Source organism: Simochromis diagramma, unplaced genomic scaffold (genome assembly GCF_900408965.1).
Source record: "Simochromis diagramma unplaced genomic scaffold, fSimDia1.1 OVJJ01000596.1, whole genome shotgun sequence".
In the NCBI taxonomy this organism is placed as follows: Eukaryota; Metazoa; Chordata; class Actinopteri; order Cichliformes; family Cichlidae; genus Simochromis; species Simochromis diagramma.
Window position 1 is genome coordinate 21,107,910 of NW_024387245.1, and position 18,341 is coordinate 21,126,250.

General features: G+C 40.2%; 1 protein-coding gene across 2 annotated transcripts in view; it reads right to left on the minus strand.

The window, feature by feature from the left end:
• Positions 1-18,341, minus strand: part of tprn (taperin) — a 32,995-nt gene that overhangs the window by 5,374 nt on the left and 9,280 nt on the right. The window contains exons 2-3 of one of the 2 annotated variants that reach the window (XM_040000194.1): positions 2,340-2,541; positions 269-426 (exon numbers count right to left, since the gene is read on the minus strand). In XM_040000194.1, the coding sequence (XP_039856128.1) occupies positions 269-426; positions 2,340-2,541 (360 nt within the window). The remainder of the gene's footprint in view (positions 1-268; positions 427-2,339; positions 2,542-18,341) is intronic. The other variant, XM_040000195.1, reaches the window with a different exon arrangement.

The following is an 18,341-nucleotide window of genomic DNA, read 5'->3' on the forward strand; positions in this document are numbered from 1 at the left end:
GATGCCGTGTATAACAGTCTGAATTGCTGAAGTATCACAAGTTTCAGTTTAGGACCCAGTACCTTAATGTGCCATCTATAATCAATAATCCATCTATAATTTTAACCAAAATTCATTAAATCACAAGATGGCAACATACCAACTTTCATGGGTGTAAAATATGCTGCTTTTCTCTGTTTCATATATTTGTAAATCAAATACTTTGAGTTGATCGATGGAGGTGAAAAACAGGGGGTCACATCTCCTCCTGTGGAGTCTGAAACCCAACTTTAAGTATGGCAGCTGAACGCGTTTCCCTCACCATGACCTCCTCAGTTCTCTGTGTCTGCTGGGAGGCGGCATCCTCCTGGTTAATGCCGTCATCGTGTTTGTGCTCCTGCCAGGCGCTGAAGTCCACCGAGTGCTTGGGAATGTAGCTGGACAGATCTGCAGACAAAAATAAATAAATAAGACTTAAACACATTAGATATTAACTGTGTAACTTCCCCCCCTTGCATTTTTATTTTTATCCAAGTCATTCCAACATTTAGGTTTTCAAGTGTGTTTTTGGTATAAAGAATGTGAGCTGCTTTTAATGACTGTGCTTTATGAGATACAGTATGTGAATACACTGTTGTTAAATCACTACAGTGGCCACTGTTTCTTGGAGGATGAAGTCGTTTCACACAATAGGTTGCTTCAGCCCTGCTGCACCACAGTGGAGACTGTGACAGCAGAGTTCTTAGAAACATTGGTTTTATTTTAATTACTAAGCAACGCCAAAGACTTTTGCACAGCCTCAGTAGAGGTTGAAGAGGGGCGTAACATAATCTGGTGATTTAGAGCTCCAATTATGAGCTTCCTTATTGATTTCCCAGTGGCAAAGCACAATATAGTTCATTATGTAACCCAGAGGAGACACAATAGTCATCACGTTTAACAAACATACAAAAATCACCGGTTTAATTTTTTTTTCTTTTTTTTACCTAAAAAGGCCAAAAATGCTGCTATTACAAGATCCACTTGTTAGCTGAAGGGCTTGTTATATCTGAGTGAGTCAGCTGCTCTCAGATGTAGGAAACAGGACAGCCAGTAGGGGGCTCTGCCATCACACCTATTGTGGCTTACATACTCACTTTACCTCCATACAAATGAGGAGGATGATGATGGCAAAACAAAGCAGTAATGACCTGATTGGACTAGCTTTGCACTTTACACAGCATCTTCCCTTCCTTCTGCACATCGGCAGCTCTCTTTAATCTCTGGAAGCGCTCGCAAATTCTTCAGTTTTGACATCTGCTGTTTTATTAATATGAACTTGCAGAATGCTAAAAGCTTTATAAAACTGGATCTATGCATGTAGGTAAGTAGTCAGATTAGCAGTCTGATCTTTCAGTGCCATTTTGCCCAGATATATAAATACCCCCAAAAAACCCAAACAAACTAAACCAGCCCCCTTTAAAAAAAAAAAAAAAAGATAAAAATACCACTAGCCTAGCCTCAGTTCATTTAGGATGCGAATACACTTCACCATTTTAATCTCTGCTCCACATGCAGTGTTTTTTAGTGCTAAACCTTTAATTCTGTTAACATCTGCTTTATCTAATTTGCATCAGAATGTGGCACGTGCGCTGTCTGGTAGGTGTTTTTGCCTAAATTAATTTTGAATAAACCTAAAAGCATAGCTATGTTGGCAACAATTAACATGATTTTTAACTCATTCTAAAATTATTATGAGGCTACACATATTACAAATATGCTCACACTGAAAGCCTAAAGCCTTAAAGATGAAAACTGACCAAACATGCTCATGCAGACAGGCTAGCCTGATGTTTTTAAGTGATATAACTTGTCATGATAAGCAAACTGCTGTAAAGGTTTTAAGTTAATCTGGGGGCAGCTCACAGTAAAAGTTCAGTAAATGCAGCTCAAGAGTGAAGACAAAGTAGGGGTGTGTTTTTTAAAGGTAGTTAATTTCTCCCACTACTAAAAATACTGGATCAATCATGAAAGGTGATTCGCTTTGATAAGTTTGATTTACATGGCTGGTCGCTTGCAAACTCTCCAGGCACTGGTTGCCTAGGTAACCCTCTAACGTCTGAAGTGAGAATTTAAAACTAAAACTAAAACTGAAAAAGTTCGTCCTTGCAAACAAAAAAACTTGCAAGATAAGTGCGACTGCAAATGCACTTATCTTGCAAGCTGTGCCATTAAGTACAATCTGAGCCAGTGGATTTTAGGGTACATTGTGATGATGATAAATAAAATAATAATACTCATACTCATCGTCATCCTCTGAGGACCACGAGTATATGAAGGAGATTTGACAGCCAGCTCTTCTTTGTCTCACAAAATCTCACCGTTGCTGTTGGTGGTGTGGGAGGGCGAGCCGGTCAAACTGGCTCGAGGGATGTGGATCCGTCCTACCATGCTTGGCTGTTCGTCTGCCAGCTTCTCATCTTGTTTGTCCTCCTCTTCCTCCTCCCCGCTGTCCCACACGCTGCTTTCTGATGGATACTCGTAGGTGCTCTGGAGGCTGGACTCGTTGAAGGAGATCTTCAGCTGAAAGATGTGCAGAAAAATGGGTGTGATCACCTGCTGTTCTTTTTAAACATCTGTACTTACGAATATTTAAACTCTTAAAATATAAAGTCCTTTGCTGTAAATCCACATGGTTATACATGTATGTTTCATGTTGAGTGAAACATACATGTATGACCATTATCAAAGAGCTCAGTTCCTGTCTCCTAACTTGATGTTTTTGCGAAGATATGATGTGAAATGTCCAATTATGCCCCACAATATCCTGCAATAAATATAAAGAATCTTTCCAAAAGTTCCCGGATTTGGATCAGGAGCATCTACACAAATTAATCTCTTCTAAATTGGAGTAACTTCCCATCTTTGGTTAAAAAAAAAAAAAAAAAACCAATCCCTTGGTTATTTGCTTAGAAATACTCCTAATGCTAACAAACACACCAATAACACCTCATCACCAGATTCAGCATCTCACTCAAGCGTTTTTGTTTGAAATCAGCATTGAGCTTCTTGTATTCACTTTCTACAACTGAAATACCTCAAATTCTACCAACATGCATTTATTTACTTCCTGGCAGAATAATTTAATGCAACGCCGCCTTGACTTATAAACCTGATTTGTTTACAGGCCAAACGTCTCCTTTCCCAGCACAGATTTGAACTTGACACTCGCAGCAGGCTCCTTCAAGAAGGCTTCGTTTTACGAGCCCAGTTAAACTGAACAGGTTATCACTTCCTTATTGCTGTGTAATTATACTGTCGATACTGAGCATCGCGTGTCTCAGTCATTTGATGACACTGCAGTCATGGCAGTTTAACTCGATGCAAACCCACTTCTTCATAACTTATTCAGCAAAGCTTTTAATTAGGATTCCTGCAGAGCCAGCTGCAGTTTGTTCACTCATCTGAGGCTACGTGTGCTGCACTTTGTGTGCCCTCTAAGTGGGACAGGTGGCAGCCTTGCAGGAGCTCGAGGGCCTGCGATTGATTGTCTCAGAGTATGCGGCGAGACGCGCCTGTCTGGCAATGCTTCAGAGGGTTGCAAACACAGATCTGCGGGGTGAGACGAGCCCTCGCACTTTGCTGGGCTGTGTAATGAATGCAACAGAGGTTTAAGCTGTCAGGGAGCATTTATTCTAAAGGGAGACATCTCACCACCTGTCTCCTGTAGAGAAATCTACAGGTGGTGTGATCAACATGTATGTGCATCAGCTGTGCTGCAATCAGATCTGCCTATCTTGCCGACAAATCCAGGTATCTCTGTATGTGTTTGCCCATTTTTCACAGCTCTCAAAAACCATTCCCTTGTAGACTGGATGTAAAAGACGCTCGTAGCCACCGTACCATCACATCCTGAACCAGCTACCCTGCTGGCTATTCAAAGAAATGCAAGTTCAGGAAACATCCATTCTGGCTTTTCTTCTACTGTGTGTGGGCCTCACCTGTGTCAGTACCACTGTCAATATATCCTCAGATTTTGCGATTGTGTTTCTCCTGTTCTGCACTTTGTGTCATTCAGCGACTGTTTTGGATTGAAGGTGACTTGACTATTTGATTATTTATCAACATTAGCTCGGCTCCTCTGGCTCACTGAATGCATTTTATGTTTATTAGTAGCAACACGTACACACTTACACACACTACTGCCTGCATGTCAGATGTTGTGGCTACAGAAAAAAAGCTTAGTTCACTAGTTTATACAAATTAAAGCTAAAATACATCTTCCATTTCTGAAAGCTAACAGGAATTAAAAAGCACAAACATATGCAAAGACACCATCTTGCCATCAGTACACGCCTACTGCACATGATTTTTCTGGAGTCAAGTGTGCAGCTCTCTTCCTGAGGGCTTTATTTTGAAGTTGGCAGAAAGTCTATAAATGGTTTATAATAAGTTACTATTTCTGTCTTCTGGTCGGATGTAGGCGTTGCAAACTCAAAAAGCTTGTATTTTTTTCCCCCTGAGTTGCCATGGCATTCAAAACTGACACACACACACAGACAAACCTGCTGTTTGTCTGTGTCTTCCCTGAGGCGATCAGCTGACTGTTCTTAACCTGCTGTACCTGGCTCCATCAACTCTGCAGGCCGTGATCTAAATCTGCTCTAATCTCCATCACAAGGCCGCCCTCCACCACTCAGAGCTCGCAGTTAACCTATATTATAAAACTTCTTTCCCCCGGATCCTTTATGTCCTCTCTGTAATTGATAGTCGGAACAGGAGCGTTTCCAGGTGTGGCACAGAGGATAAAGAAATCTTGCCGAACTATAATACTAAACCACTTGTAAACTGATTGAAAGTTAAAATGGTTTTAAGTGTGGACAGACCTTCTGCCTCCATAAATATGTATTAAAAGATGTGTAACAATATGATGACTGCAATTAAACACAAGGTTCAAAATTCAGCCTGTCTGTGACCATAAAAAGAGGATGCAATAAATAAGGTGAACTGTGCATTATATATACACATGTTGTATTAGGTTCATCTTCATAAAGTAAAAGAGTTCAGTTTGTTTATTTTCAGCATTATACACTGAAATATATCCACCCGCCCAGTAGATCAGTAATCCTACAGTGTTTCTATAACCTCTTACACTTCCCAAAAAATACAAGCAGGTATATCTATCCATACAGACATACACAGTAAAGAAAAACAAGAATCTTGATTCTTCAAGTGTACACTATGAAGACAATTACTCTCTCTTGTGCACTTTGGCTAAGGTAACAAAGAAGCTGATGCCAAAAAGAGAGCAAAAGGAAGAAGCAGGTGGAGGATGATTAAAAAACCCATCCATAAATGGGTTATAGCCAAAGGCGACATTGTAAGTGATGGCATCCAACAAAAATCTAAGTCTTTAATGAATTTTGTTGTATTTACTAAGCACTGAAAACCAAAGTATGATCACACCTCAGCGAAAGAGCTGCCTATTGGAATAGGTCTATAAAAATGTTTTGTTTAAAGCTGTACATTTAATTCCTTATTATTAGGGATGGGTACCGGTGTCCGGTGCCATCATGTTCTGACATAAACGGTAGTAACCAGACCGAAAAGCAGCGCACATTTCGGTGCTTTATTTCGGTGCTTTTTTTTCCTGAGCTGTGATACACTTCTAGCCAATCATTTTACGTTTCCGAGGATAGTAGGCGGGTCTAGGTCTGTGCGTTCTTTTATGCAGAGCTACAGATTAAAATGCCCAAGGCGAAGCGGTCAAAAGTCTGGCTGTACTTCACAGCAAAATATGCAAACTCAGCAGCCTGCAACAAGTGCTTTAAGCTGATACTGTGATACTGTCAAAGGAGGTAACACCAAGAATCCGATGAAACACCTGGCGACGCATAGCGTTTTTTTTAAAAGCCCAGAAATGCGCCATATGATAGCTTGCTGCGAGACCTCACACCGTGCACATCTACTGTGCGTGGTTTGCCTGTTATCGGACCCGGAGTTAGCAACATACCCAAAAACACGAAGATTAGAGTCCTGGCCCCTAGCCCTGTCAGTGTAGCAGAAATGATGACGGATGATGATGCAGCAGCAGCAGCCGTTCTTCTCTGCGTGAGTAGCTTAATGTTGTTCGTGTGTAATTTACGTTGAGTAGGCTAACCACGTTATTACATTAATGCATGTAAGGTGAACTAGCAAACATCATCATAGCTACATGCGGCTGTCTTCTTGTTTGATGGCAGATACTCCCTTCACCCTGCCAAAAAGGCTAAAATGACCAAAGAAAAAGTGGAAAACAGTTAAACATGAGAGGTTTTGGACAAAGTTTGTGTTTTTTCCATTGATTAAGCACTGCTTCCAGCCAAGAGTGATACCATATATGCCCCATAGCTGCAGAAAAGGCTAACATTGTTATCTTTTTACAAAAAAACATCTGAACATGAGAGGTTTTTGGACCAATTTTGTGTTCTCCATTCTTTAAGCACCGGTTCGAGCACCGGCACCGTTTCAAAAGTACCGATTTGGCACCGGTATCGGATAAAACCTAAACGATACCCATCCCTACTTATTATTCTGTACATTGGCTTGGAAAACTGGTAATTATGGTAGTTAAGGTTAGAAAATATTGATAAATGCTGAAATTTGAGAATGAGGCCAAAAATCTTGACCCGACTCGCCCGACCACTGTCAAGTGTTTACGTGTGAGAACATCCAGACCAGTATCTATGAGATTTCGAACTTTAGAAATCAGTTTTAACTGCTGAAGTTTAGTGACAAACCACATCTGCCGTACGTCCGTTATCATATCCTGATCATATCCAAGGGTGGGTTTGACTGAGGACCCGAGAGGCACTGCATACTTATAGGCATCACCATGTGGTAAAGCATGCCCCAATTTATCCTCCATTTTTACTCTTAGTGGGCCATAATGTACAAAATTAACATTATCCTGAATTCATTAAGACTTGGAGCTAACGAATGAGAAGCAAAACTAATCGGGAGAGTGCATACTAGATGGGTCTCCCCCTGCTGTTCATTAGAGATAATGCCAGCGTAATTCACTTTAAACCTGGAAGCTACGCCCATCTTTTATATACAGCCTATGGTTCAAACCTCAGTCTGTGACTTTTAAACTAGTCATGAGTACTGTTTTCCCACATATTCCTCCTGACAGCCATGACGAAACATCAGTATTCAGCAGTAGTAACAGCAGAAACCACAATGCCATTTAAATCCTGTGTACACATACTCTCGTGTTAGCATCTCTGAAAAGGGCCCTCGCTCCCAGAAATCTCTTATTTTTTAGCCCCAAACCTCTTTTTATTTATTTTTTTTTTTTTTAAGTTCCTCTGTTAAATCCTACCCCACATAAAAAAGGTTTTCCTTGCTAAACTGGCATCCTGACTTAGAGGAAGTCTCTGGATGCCAACAGCACGTCCCATCAATAAATCAGGCTTGCTGCTGGGCTCGCTTCCCCTTTCACAGTCTTTCACTTTTTCTTTTTGTCTTTCTTCTTCTCACATGAGACTCGACGGTTAGACGAGACTCCTCTGCAGCGCCTTACTCCGCATCCTCTCTCTCTGACTTGCTGCTTTAGCTGACCTTTCTTTTCTCCGTAACATGAGAAAAGAAAGGGGAACGAAATTCTGTGCAATTTAATAAAGACCACAACTTAACGGGGATGTTTGTTTAGGGGCCGCTCCCTTCTTGCTGCAGTTATTTGTGTGGCTCTTTTTTCTATGATAAAAGGCTGCATCATGGAGGCAGAAGCGATTCGTCTTCTGTCCTCAGGCTATAGGACAGGCCATACTCACGCCTGCTGTCCTCTTTGCTCACCACAGGGTGCCAAACAGACGCCATTAAACAGGACACTGATTTAGATTAATTTCCACTTTGCCTTGAGAAAGACGCTTTTCATTTTTCATTGTTTCAGCAGGGTATTTTTTTGATATACAGTCTACTTTTATATTTTTTATTGATAAAGTTTAACGTTACAAAAACAGTCATCTTCAGGCACTTTTTTGAGCCAGCACACAAACACCCACAGCGATGACACTCCCCAACAGCAGTGGCCTCCCGACTATAGAGAGAAATATGTCTCAAAAAGGCTACAAACGCGTACGCTATATAAACTAAGATTTACAAACGTTTGCAGCAATTTCAGTGTAAATTTTGAAGCACATGCTTCAATCCACACACAAATACAAAGCAATTTGACCTTTGTCAACTATAATTTATCTAGAATTGATCAATTTCAGCTTCACGAGTTGGATAATTTTCTCTTTCAAAAAGCCCCCTTTGCATACAAATTCCTAAAAATGCACTTGACAGCCCTCTTGCTCACTTACAAAAAATTAAATATGAGTGCACGAATCACCTGAAACACACATTTACACTTCATTTTTTTCAAATAAAGTGGGTATTTCTATGCTGTGTTTATATTCACTTTGCGATGCACACACTGACAGCTGAACACACAACGTGCGAGTAAGGCAGGGTCCAACTTAGGTCACAGTCACACAAGCCTAGAAAGCACTCAGCAACCCGATGGCAGGTCATTGGGCAGGACCGGTATCTGCTCCATTGTTTAAGGAGGTACAGATCGAGCACTGCCAGAGTCCTGAAAAATCCTGAAGGCTCCAACAGGCTGCACACACCCATGTGTCAAAAGAAGACTGCGAGAGTAGTTTAAGTTACTGTACCACCATCCTTTAGTGGAACCTGTGGCAGCCTATATCAACACTGTGCAGCTGGTTACTGGTGCCCCATTTTCTTCGGGTTCATGTCAATGCAACGTGTAGTGACATTTCTAGAGAGGCCACATATGCGGAAATATAAATCTCACTAAAGTCTCACAAAGGGGGATTACCGAGGGGATATTTGCTGGCTAACAACTTGTGACTGACAACTTGTGACTGACAAGTGCCGTTTCAGTGAGATTTCTGCCAGGCTTCAAAACACAAAGATGGAGATGGCAAAAACACTTGAGGCTTCATAACAGGACTTCACAAACTGCAGTTAGGGCTATGACAAATACTTACACTACATTAGACAGGTGGTTTAAATGCTGTTGCCAAGCAGCGTGCACAGCATGTAGACCAAATGTAAAGAATCGTCTGTGTGATAAGATTAATTGTTTTTGAACCAGTAGTTAAGCTTAATTATGATGAAGACTTCCTGGAAGGCTGATGTACTTTCACTTCGTGGATCAAAAGTCAGATGATGATGTGCATTTTATAAGCAAAGTTACTGATTGATCTGAACTGAAAAAGCACTCAAATATGGGACAGTGTGTGAGACTGCAATAGACAACCTTGTGTCAGGTTTGTCAAGAAACATCTTGATGATCTTCAAGACTTTTGGGAAAACATTCTGTGGGCTGACAGGACTTTTTGGAAGGTTTAAGTCTTGTTACATCTGGCATAAAACCGACACAGCATTGAATAAAAAAGAAAATCACACCAACAGTCAAACATGGTGGTGGCAGTGTGATGGTCTGGAACTGCTTTGCTATTTTAGGACAGCTTTCTGTAACTGATGGAACTGTGAATTCTGAAAATCCACCCAAAAAAATGCCAAAAAAATCCTGAAGGAGAATGTCCGACCGTCAGTTCATGCCTTGAAGCTCATTTGGGTTATGCAGCAGGATAATACAAACGCTTTTGGGTTTTGGGTCAAAGTCTGGACTTAAATCCAATTGAGATTCTTTGGCATGACTATGGCTGTGCTGGCAAACTCTTCAATGTGGCCAAATTAAAACAATTCTGCAAAGACGAGAGGACCAAAATTCCTCCACAGAGACGTGAAACACTCACTGACAGTTACTGCAAACACTTGATTACCGTTGTTGCTGCCAACGGTAGCACAACCAGTTATTAGGTTTAGGGGCAAACTACTTTTTCACACAGGTCCAGGTAGGATTGGTTTGTTTTTTCCCCTTTAATTAATGAAATCATCAATTAAAAAGCATATTTTGTATTTAACCAGGTTATCTTTGTCTAATATTAACATTTGTTTGATAATCTGAAAGATATAGGTGAAGTCATATCATTTCAGCAGTGTGGTTGATGCTTTTCTTGCACTGAAGAAAAAAAATATTCATTTAGAGCTCAATAAATCAGATTTCTTCCACAAGTTGTTTCCACCCTAAGTTTCATCAGCAGTGTTTTTTGCTGTTCATGCTTTACGAAGCACAAACAGACGCAAGAGAAAGACAAACAAAAGAAGTAAGGGAGAAAAGGAAGAGGCAAGCCAGCTGATGAGATTATGTCTTTATGATTGTGCTTCGGCCAATAAGCGAGATGGGAGCAGTGCCACACATTTTTTCCAGGCCACCCAGCATGGCGTGTCCTCGTTTGGTGAAAAGTGGCTCTTGCTGAATGGACACACCGAACTGGAAGGCTGCAGACTTACAGCAGAGCTTCAGCACAATAGTTCAGCCCTATTGAGGTTGTTGCAGCATGGGCGCGTTTGTATTTACACGGTGTGCCAGTCTTATGTCGGTATTTCCAGGTGGTGAAGGGTGCGGCGTGTACAGTCATGTTGGTATTGACCATGCAGCTGTTCATTTATAATATGTGTAGAAGAGTGTTTGATACCTATTGTCCATTCAATAACACATGAAATCAAGTCATCAGGATCTAATGTTGGCACACTGATGCCCACCACAAGGACTACACGCATGCAAGGCTGCTGGAAGAAGACTGACCTGGTGCCTGATTAGAGCTAATCTCCAGCCAGGTAGATAATATTAGAACAGCACCACAATGACCCGACTGAAGAGTCTGGCTGCAGAGGCATTAGCACCAACAAGAGAGATAACAAAACGTAACCAACAAAGCACCACTCAGCTGGTTATGATAACTAGTGCCAAAAAACACAAAGTAGTAAGTGCATGATTATCAAAAAGAGGATAATCACATTTTCACGTTAGTATAGGAACTCTTCTATTTTACTAGCTTTGACACTTTCACTCCAAACTTGCTAATAATACCTGCTTTATACAGTCAACAGAAGATTTGTTGATTTATTTTTAAAACCTTAACTAAGAAAAATTAACACCATAACATCACCAACTGATGGAGTCATCACTGGTGACAACCTTAACACTAACTATCAGAATCATCTTTTCCCCTATACTGCAAAACTCATGAGCCACCCCTCATTTCCTTAGATCTTGCTAGAAAAATGGGAAATAGCTGCAGTAATGTACTGAAACAAGAAAATAAACAACTCTAACAAGCTTCAAAGACAATATTTGCAAGATCACCTTTATTCTTAAACACAGGCTGAACTCTCTTAGGAAAGCTTTTTTGTAATTTCTTTAGGTAATCTCCAGGAATAGTTCTCCAGGCTTCCTGAAGGACATTCAAACTTCTTATTTACATGTTGGCTGCTGTTCTCTGCTGTTGTCAAGATTATCCCACACTGCTTCAGTAATGTTGAAGTCAAAGCTCTGGGGAGCTTTTCAGACAGTATTACATGTTTGATCAAAATCTGAATGCACTTTTCAGCATTCATAATTTCATCTGTTTCGACAAGATCCCCGCAGCCCCAAACCCTGGCAGAGCCTCCACCATGTTTTACAGACAGCTGTAAGACGATCACCTGTCTCCTGTTTTCCTCCATACAAATTTGGATTCCTGTTACAACTGATATTCAGTCCAGTTCTTGTGTAATCTGCCATACATGAGCTTTTTCTCCCTGTTTACCCTCCATAAGTAGCAATTCCAGACAACCACCCTTCCACTGCAGATAAATGAACTGGACCAGATGCAACTCTCAGGTCCTGCATCAGGTCTTTGCTGTTTCCTATTTCCTGAGGACGTGACTTTCAGATACTGTTCATCTACTATAGTTTTAGACACTTCTTCTCTTGTCATCCACTTGTCCAATTTCCTCAAATTTTGAGGACACGTGGAAAACATTATTTCTTCCCTGTCATACTGGCTTATAATACAACTGAGAATTGGTTCTTTACTAAGCAGTCTGCTATTTGAAGACACAACACTGGTCCATCTCTTTTACTGGTTGAACAATTCATAGGATAGTTTAATGCGGCTTAACAAACAACAAACGACTAACAATCTTCTGAAAATGGTCAGGTAAAAGGACTGGACTGAAGATGAGTGTAAAAGTAGCCATTGTCCAAAGAAAAGAGCTCCAGTAAGCCCGGAGAACTCTTGAATGTTACCCTGAATGTTAATTTCTGACAATCAACTGGTTTAAACACAAGAAGTGCACTTTGAAATCACTCTACAAGCATTTCATTTAACGCATGAAAAAATGAAACACGCTGTCTTTTTTTCTTAATCATTAGCTAATGTTGGTGCAGTACCCAAACCTCTATGCAGTAATTATGAGTCAGATTTGCTGAATGCCAGCACCACCCAGCAGCAAATTACATTCAATCATTTTACAACAGGGACAGCAGATAAATTAACTTGTTGGATTCAACGCCCAGTTCTGGACCAAATATCCAACCTTTGGGATACCAGTGGCCTAAAGTATTTTGGTTAGAAAGAAAACAAAAATAAATATGTGCAGGTTCTTATGAAGCTGTGTAGATTTCACATCATGTGTGAGTTGGAAACGGTCCGGCATTTGGAAGCACTTCAAGTGATCATCAGTGATGACAACACTGATATAAATGTGGAAACTCGCGTGTAGGTGGCTGATACTCGAGGCTGGGGTTGGCAGCGTGGGCAGCAAACAGAGCCAAATGTGAAAATCAGTATTTACACTCAAGACTGAGTGAGTCACAGTTGTAATAGTATGCCCTTTGTAGGCTTGTGCGTGTATGTTTTGCGTATTTAATCCTCCCTGTGCTATCAGTGCTCACAGATTATCTCACAGATAAGAAATGAGATGCAACAGGGAAGACATTGCTTCTATTTCCTTGCATCGACAACTGTTATTGATCAGCCTGAGATCATTTTAATAACTCTTTTGCTCCGTCTAAGGACGCTTTCACTCACGTGGTGACGTGGCACGCTCTAATGTAATTGCGCACACTTTATATGAAAGGTGACACCAGCAGGGTGGAGATCGAAACCTTTCAGCGCACAAAAACACGGTCATTGTGGGAGCAGTCAGGCCATTTAAAGCTCTCTGCTGGACTCTCATGTGAAAGTACTTATGGTCGGGTGTGTCCGGAAAGCCACAATCGAGACAAGGCACATGACACGATGACGAATATTTGTCAGGTGAAGAAATCTGCTGGATCACAATCGTGTTTGCCCCCTTGTTTTTAAAAAGCTTTCACTATCCAGCTTCTAGAATCTTAAATGATGAAGGGGGCTGCAAACTCGCCTCATGCGGCTCTTTTGCCCAACTCCGGTGTCTCCCCGTGGATTTGATGAGCATTTATTAGCAGGTGATTAAATAAATCTTTTTACAGGAACACATCCGGCACGGTTTACGGTTTGGACGGCCAGTTGGAGCCACTGTATTAACCTCCTAGGACCTGGCGTCCACATATGTGGACATCACATTTTGGGTTATTTAGACCAAAATACTCAATTGTGCTCTACAGGGGCCTGATATCCACTTACAAGGACATTATACAGCTACTGTTCTATCGAAATTTCAAATGCATATCCTCATATGTGGCTCTCATTTTTCTTAGAAACAAAAATCAGGTAAAAAAAAAATAAAAAAAATAAAAAATAAAAATCTGGTAATTCTTTGTTTTTACAATCACCGGGTCCCAATCAGCCCAAATATCAAAGAGAAATTAAAAATGCATGCCATGGAAGAGTTCAGGTCTTAGGAGGTTAATGAACTTTGGGATCTGAGATGAGTCAGCGACTGACCCATTTACAAGGCGGCATATGAGAAAGATATCACGTAGTCAAAAAAGGTGAACATCATGTACATCCAAGGTGGGTCAAAGTTCAGCATCATTAAACACAAACTGTTGATTATATGCAAGTGTAATAGCTAGGTTTGCCCCCCCCACCCCTCATTAAAAATAAAGAGCAATTATTGTAAAAAATATTTTCTTTTTTTTTTTTACTTGGGCCATTATTTACAACAACCCCCCCCCCCAAAAAAAATCAGTGCTAATGAAAAGTGAACAGTGACAACGCTGCATTTTCCATCCTGCTCTAGATTACTTGCACTGAGCACGTAACTTAAAGTGAAAAGTCTAGATTATGGCATAAAACACCTCGTACGTGCCGTTTCACACTTCTTGTTACAGGAAACATAACTTAACGTCAATGATCTTTCATCAGTGTAACAATCAGTGTGCCCAGTATCATCAGTACTGCCAGTTATCTCATATTCCCGTCCTTACTGCTTGCATTTCCCTTCTGTTGCCAGCTTCTCTGCTCCGTTAGGAACCAAACAACTAATGACTAATGGGCACAGTGAGGTGTGTTTGTTAGAAAATGTTCCAAACTTAACACCCCTCACAACTAAATTTGATGTTTTTAAAGGATCAGTGGAAACAAACACAGCTGATTACAGATGATGAGTTTTTAGCTACATTTATGTTTTTGTAAAATGCCCAGTTTATGAACTACACTAAGATATCGGTGCAATTTAACGATGCACCTCTTACAAATACATAGACGGCCACTTAACACGAATATCTAATCACACAGCAGCAACTCATGCATATAGGAATAAAAAGTTTCTGACAAAATTTGGGCATTTTTAAGAGTATTTAGGAAAACTGTGCACTTGCATCTCCTCCTTGTCTAGGATGAAGTTAATACTGATACAGAACAGCTCACGGTCCAGAACAGAACAGGGTTTAATCTGGGCGAGGGATGGCAGGGTGCAAAGAAGAAGGTCGTAGATTTTGGATTTTTATCTGTATTTTTGTCTGTTTTACAAGCAAATAGAATATTGATGGCCTACCATACACCACAATATGTAAGTAATAGATAATTTAGGTGTTTTTTATTGTTAAAGTTGCATCAAATGACAAAAGTTTATGGGGTTTTTTTTTCTTTATTTTCCATTATTTAAAGAATGAAAATCAACAAAACTGATATTTTCTGTGAATTTCTGTTGTCCAATAAAAGGACACAAATCTAAGTTATGCGCTGCCAGTACTTGTTCGATAATTTTACACATTTCACTTAAAATCAAAGCCAACTGAACTGTTCTTATGATATTCTCAGATTTACTACATCAGCATTTCTTTATAACCTAAAAAAGCTGAGGTGTATTATTAAAATTCTTTCTCTTCTTCCTGTTCTTAAGGAATCTCAGATTGAGATTGAGTGTTTAGTTACACTTCTTTACAGTGAAGTAAAGAGGAACAATGATTTAAGATCTTAAAATGTGAATTTGGGTTGGGTGTTTATGCATGAGAATCTTTTACTTCTCTTATTATATTTTTTTAAGTCACGCAGCAGAAGAACTAACCTCTGCTTTGCACAGCCTCTCTTAAACATCAGAGTGCTGAGCTGTTTGCATCTCCACCCACAAAAAACACAGATTCCGCTTTGCTGATTACAGAACTGGCTCGCCTTTGACGCCCAACATCTTTATTAGGCTGCGTTTTACTTTTACGTCAGTCACGTCGAAGCGCTGCTCCACCTACCTACAAATTACACGATCTGCAACATCAATGCTGACGTCAAAATGTGTATGTGTGTGACGAAGCGAGAGAGAGAGAGAGTCGGAGAGACAGTCTGTGTCCTTATCCAGGAATCCTAATGATGGGATTGAATGGCCGCGGCTCTCGTTGCCCTGGTGACAGGCGCCATGAATATGTGTGACCGAGGGGAAGGAGAGAGCAGAGACGCAGAGAAGCACACAGGATTTTGATCGTGTAAAGAGGAAAGCAAATTATTAAGAGCAGCTACTGAAATACAATTTACATACAGGACACCCGGTCCGTGGCCTTGACGTTATCAACCGTGGGAACACTGAGGCGGATTGCACACTGGTTTCATGGAGAGAGCATTTGAATAAAATTTACATCCAGCACCAAATTCATGTATTCCCAGAATTTGTGTTTTGCATTTGTTATCAAGGAAGCAGAGGCCGAAGTGTTCAGTTATCGTGACAGCGTGGTGGGTTTCACAGATGATTTTACCTGCTTAATTAGAAATGCAAGCAAACAAATAAATCCAGGAATCAACAAAGGCTTTGACCTCCTCTTTAAAGGAGACCACCCAGAACTGTAACACAGTTTTGTATTTATGAAACACATTTGTTTAACAAATGACCAAGAATTGCAATAAAAGGCACGCATTTTCTGTAAATAACACCCTTACTGCCTTCATTTTATGCAGCACCCCACAAAAGGTCCATACTGAGCCAGTTAAAACCCCGAGAAACGATGAATCTCAAACAGATAGCGGGGGAAACGGTGCAGCTGATAAAAGTGAGCATCTTCTACCTGCTCCTTACACTCGCCCCGCTCTGGTTTCTTTTTATAAACTTCCAAAAAAGCCCGGTCTGTTAGCGTCCTGTGCTTCTAGTATCTTCAGCTTCATGTACTCTAAAGACACACACACACAAACACAATGAATTAAACATGACTATGATAGTGGGGCTTTGCTGGCTGAATTCTAATTACACTGACTTTGCAGGGGTGCACATGTGTGTCTGAGGGCTGTGTGGGAAACTCATGAGTCTACATCTCTCTATATCTACATGTTGTAATGCCTGTACAGAAATTAGACTTGTTAGTGTGTTCTCTGTGAGTTTGTGTGCGCCTGTCCACATCCTGCAGCCACGCAGAGAAACCACATTTTCACCACCTTTGACATGAATTATAAAAACAGCAGTAGCACTTCTTTTATGTGAGAGACGTTAAGATACAAAATCTTTCTTTAGAAGCAACTGTTGCTGAAAGTCTATTGCAAATTATAGACCGCCACCGATTTTACGTACACAGTTGCGTTTTACTTTCTGACGTAGGAGTTTGTCCAGCAATGAAGAAGAAAAAAGGAAGCCCACAAGTACAGGAAAAAACTACAAATGGAAGATGGCAACTGATTAAAGATGTAAGGCAGAATCGGCTTAAAGTCGAATTAAAGATAAGTCATTTGGAAAAAAGATACTATGCAAACAATATTATCGTGTTTTTTGGACCAAGAGAGGAAATCATTCCAGATCTGTTTGAAGAATCCTGAAATGCAAAACGCTCTGGTTGTGAAATCATCGTTCCAAAGGCTTCATTTGCAAAGCCTAACATAAAATCCTTATGTTAATGTAATGCAACTGTTACATTAGTAGACTAGTCTGCAACCATCCTCACATTTTAGTTTGTGTCTTGTCTACAAAATATGTCGTTAGCATATTAATTCAATGATCTGCCATCACATCAGTGTTTTAAAACAGCTTTTTAATAAAGGAGTTATTGTTGAACTATGTGAGGTCATCTTTGTGCTTTGGTATCAAACTAAGAATTGAACAGTTCTACTGGTGCTGGCTACTAAATTTCTGGCATCCTTCTCCTGAAATAATCCTCCTGTCTGACTCTTAAAGGCAATAACGTACAAAATTAAATTTTTATCAATAGGATCTGATTCTGGGATTTACTACAACAGCATTTATTAATATTGTACAGGTTAATAATCTAAATGTACACAAGTTAGAGGAAGTGGAGCTACGAGGCCGCATTATTTCACCTTCTTTAAAACTACTCCAGTCATAGCAATTAACTTTATAAAGTGGCAACCAGAATCAGCTTCTTTATATGAGGTATAGTATGGTGCTTATGTATATAATCAACTAAATTAATATTAGCCTGTTTAAATAAAAGGAGCACTCATGCAGTACAGAGGTTGGGCCTTTTTTTAATGCAAGGAGGTTGGGTGGTAAATCTTCAGGAAGTGTAAGGGAGGAGAGGTGGGAAATGTCTGCTGAGTGGTAAATAATTAAACACAATGGACTTTCACACCTGTAGTCCAGGAGCACAATGTAAATGTAGGAGTGTGCCCTTTCACTGGCCTTCCTGTGTTACAGGGAGCCTTTAACTATTTAACTTTGGGTATTTTTAAACTTTCTGCTTCCCTGACATTTAACCGCACACAAAAAAAAAAAAAAAAAAATAACAGCAGTGGTTTGCCTAACCCCACATGCAGGAAACATGCTTCAATTTAATGCAACGTGCTCCCTGCTGCAGAAGCATGACTTTGAAGTTCCTTAAGGACTTGTAAAACATGCTGGCATGTTTTTAATTTTGTTTGCTTTTAGTGTTAGTAAAATAAACCGTGATGACTTTTAGTCACAGTCTGATTCTTGCATTCAAGCCGAGAGGTTGAAAACAAAGTTATATGGCCTGACGGGAAGCACCTTTATCAGTTTTGTTGGTGCCAGTCTTCATTATCGCAGATAATCAGAAGCCAGTATTTGTCTTCACTCTTTAAAAAAAAAATGCTTATCAAATGTTACTTTAGTCTCTTTCTATC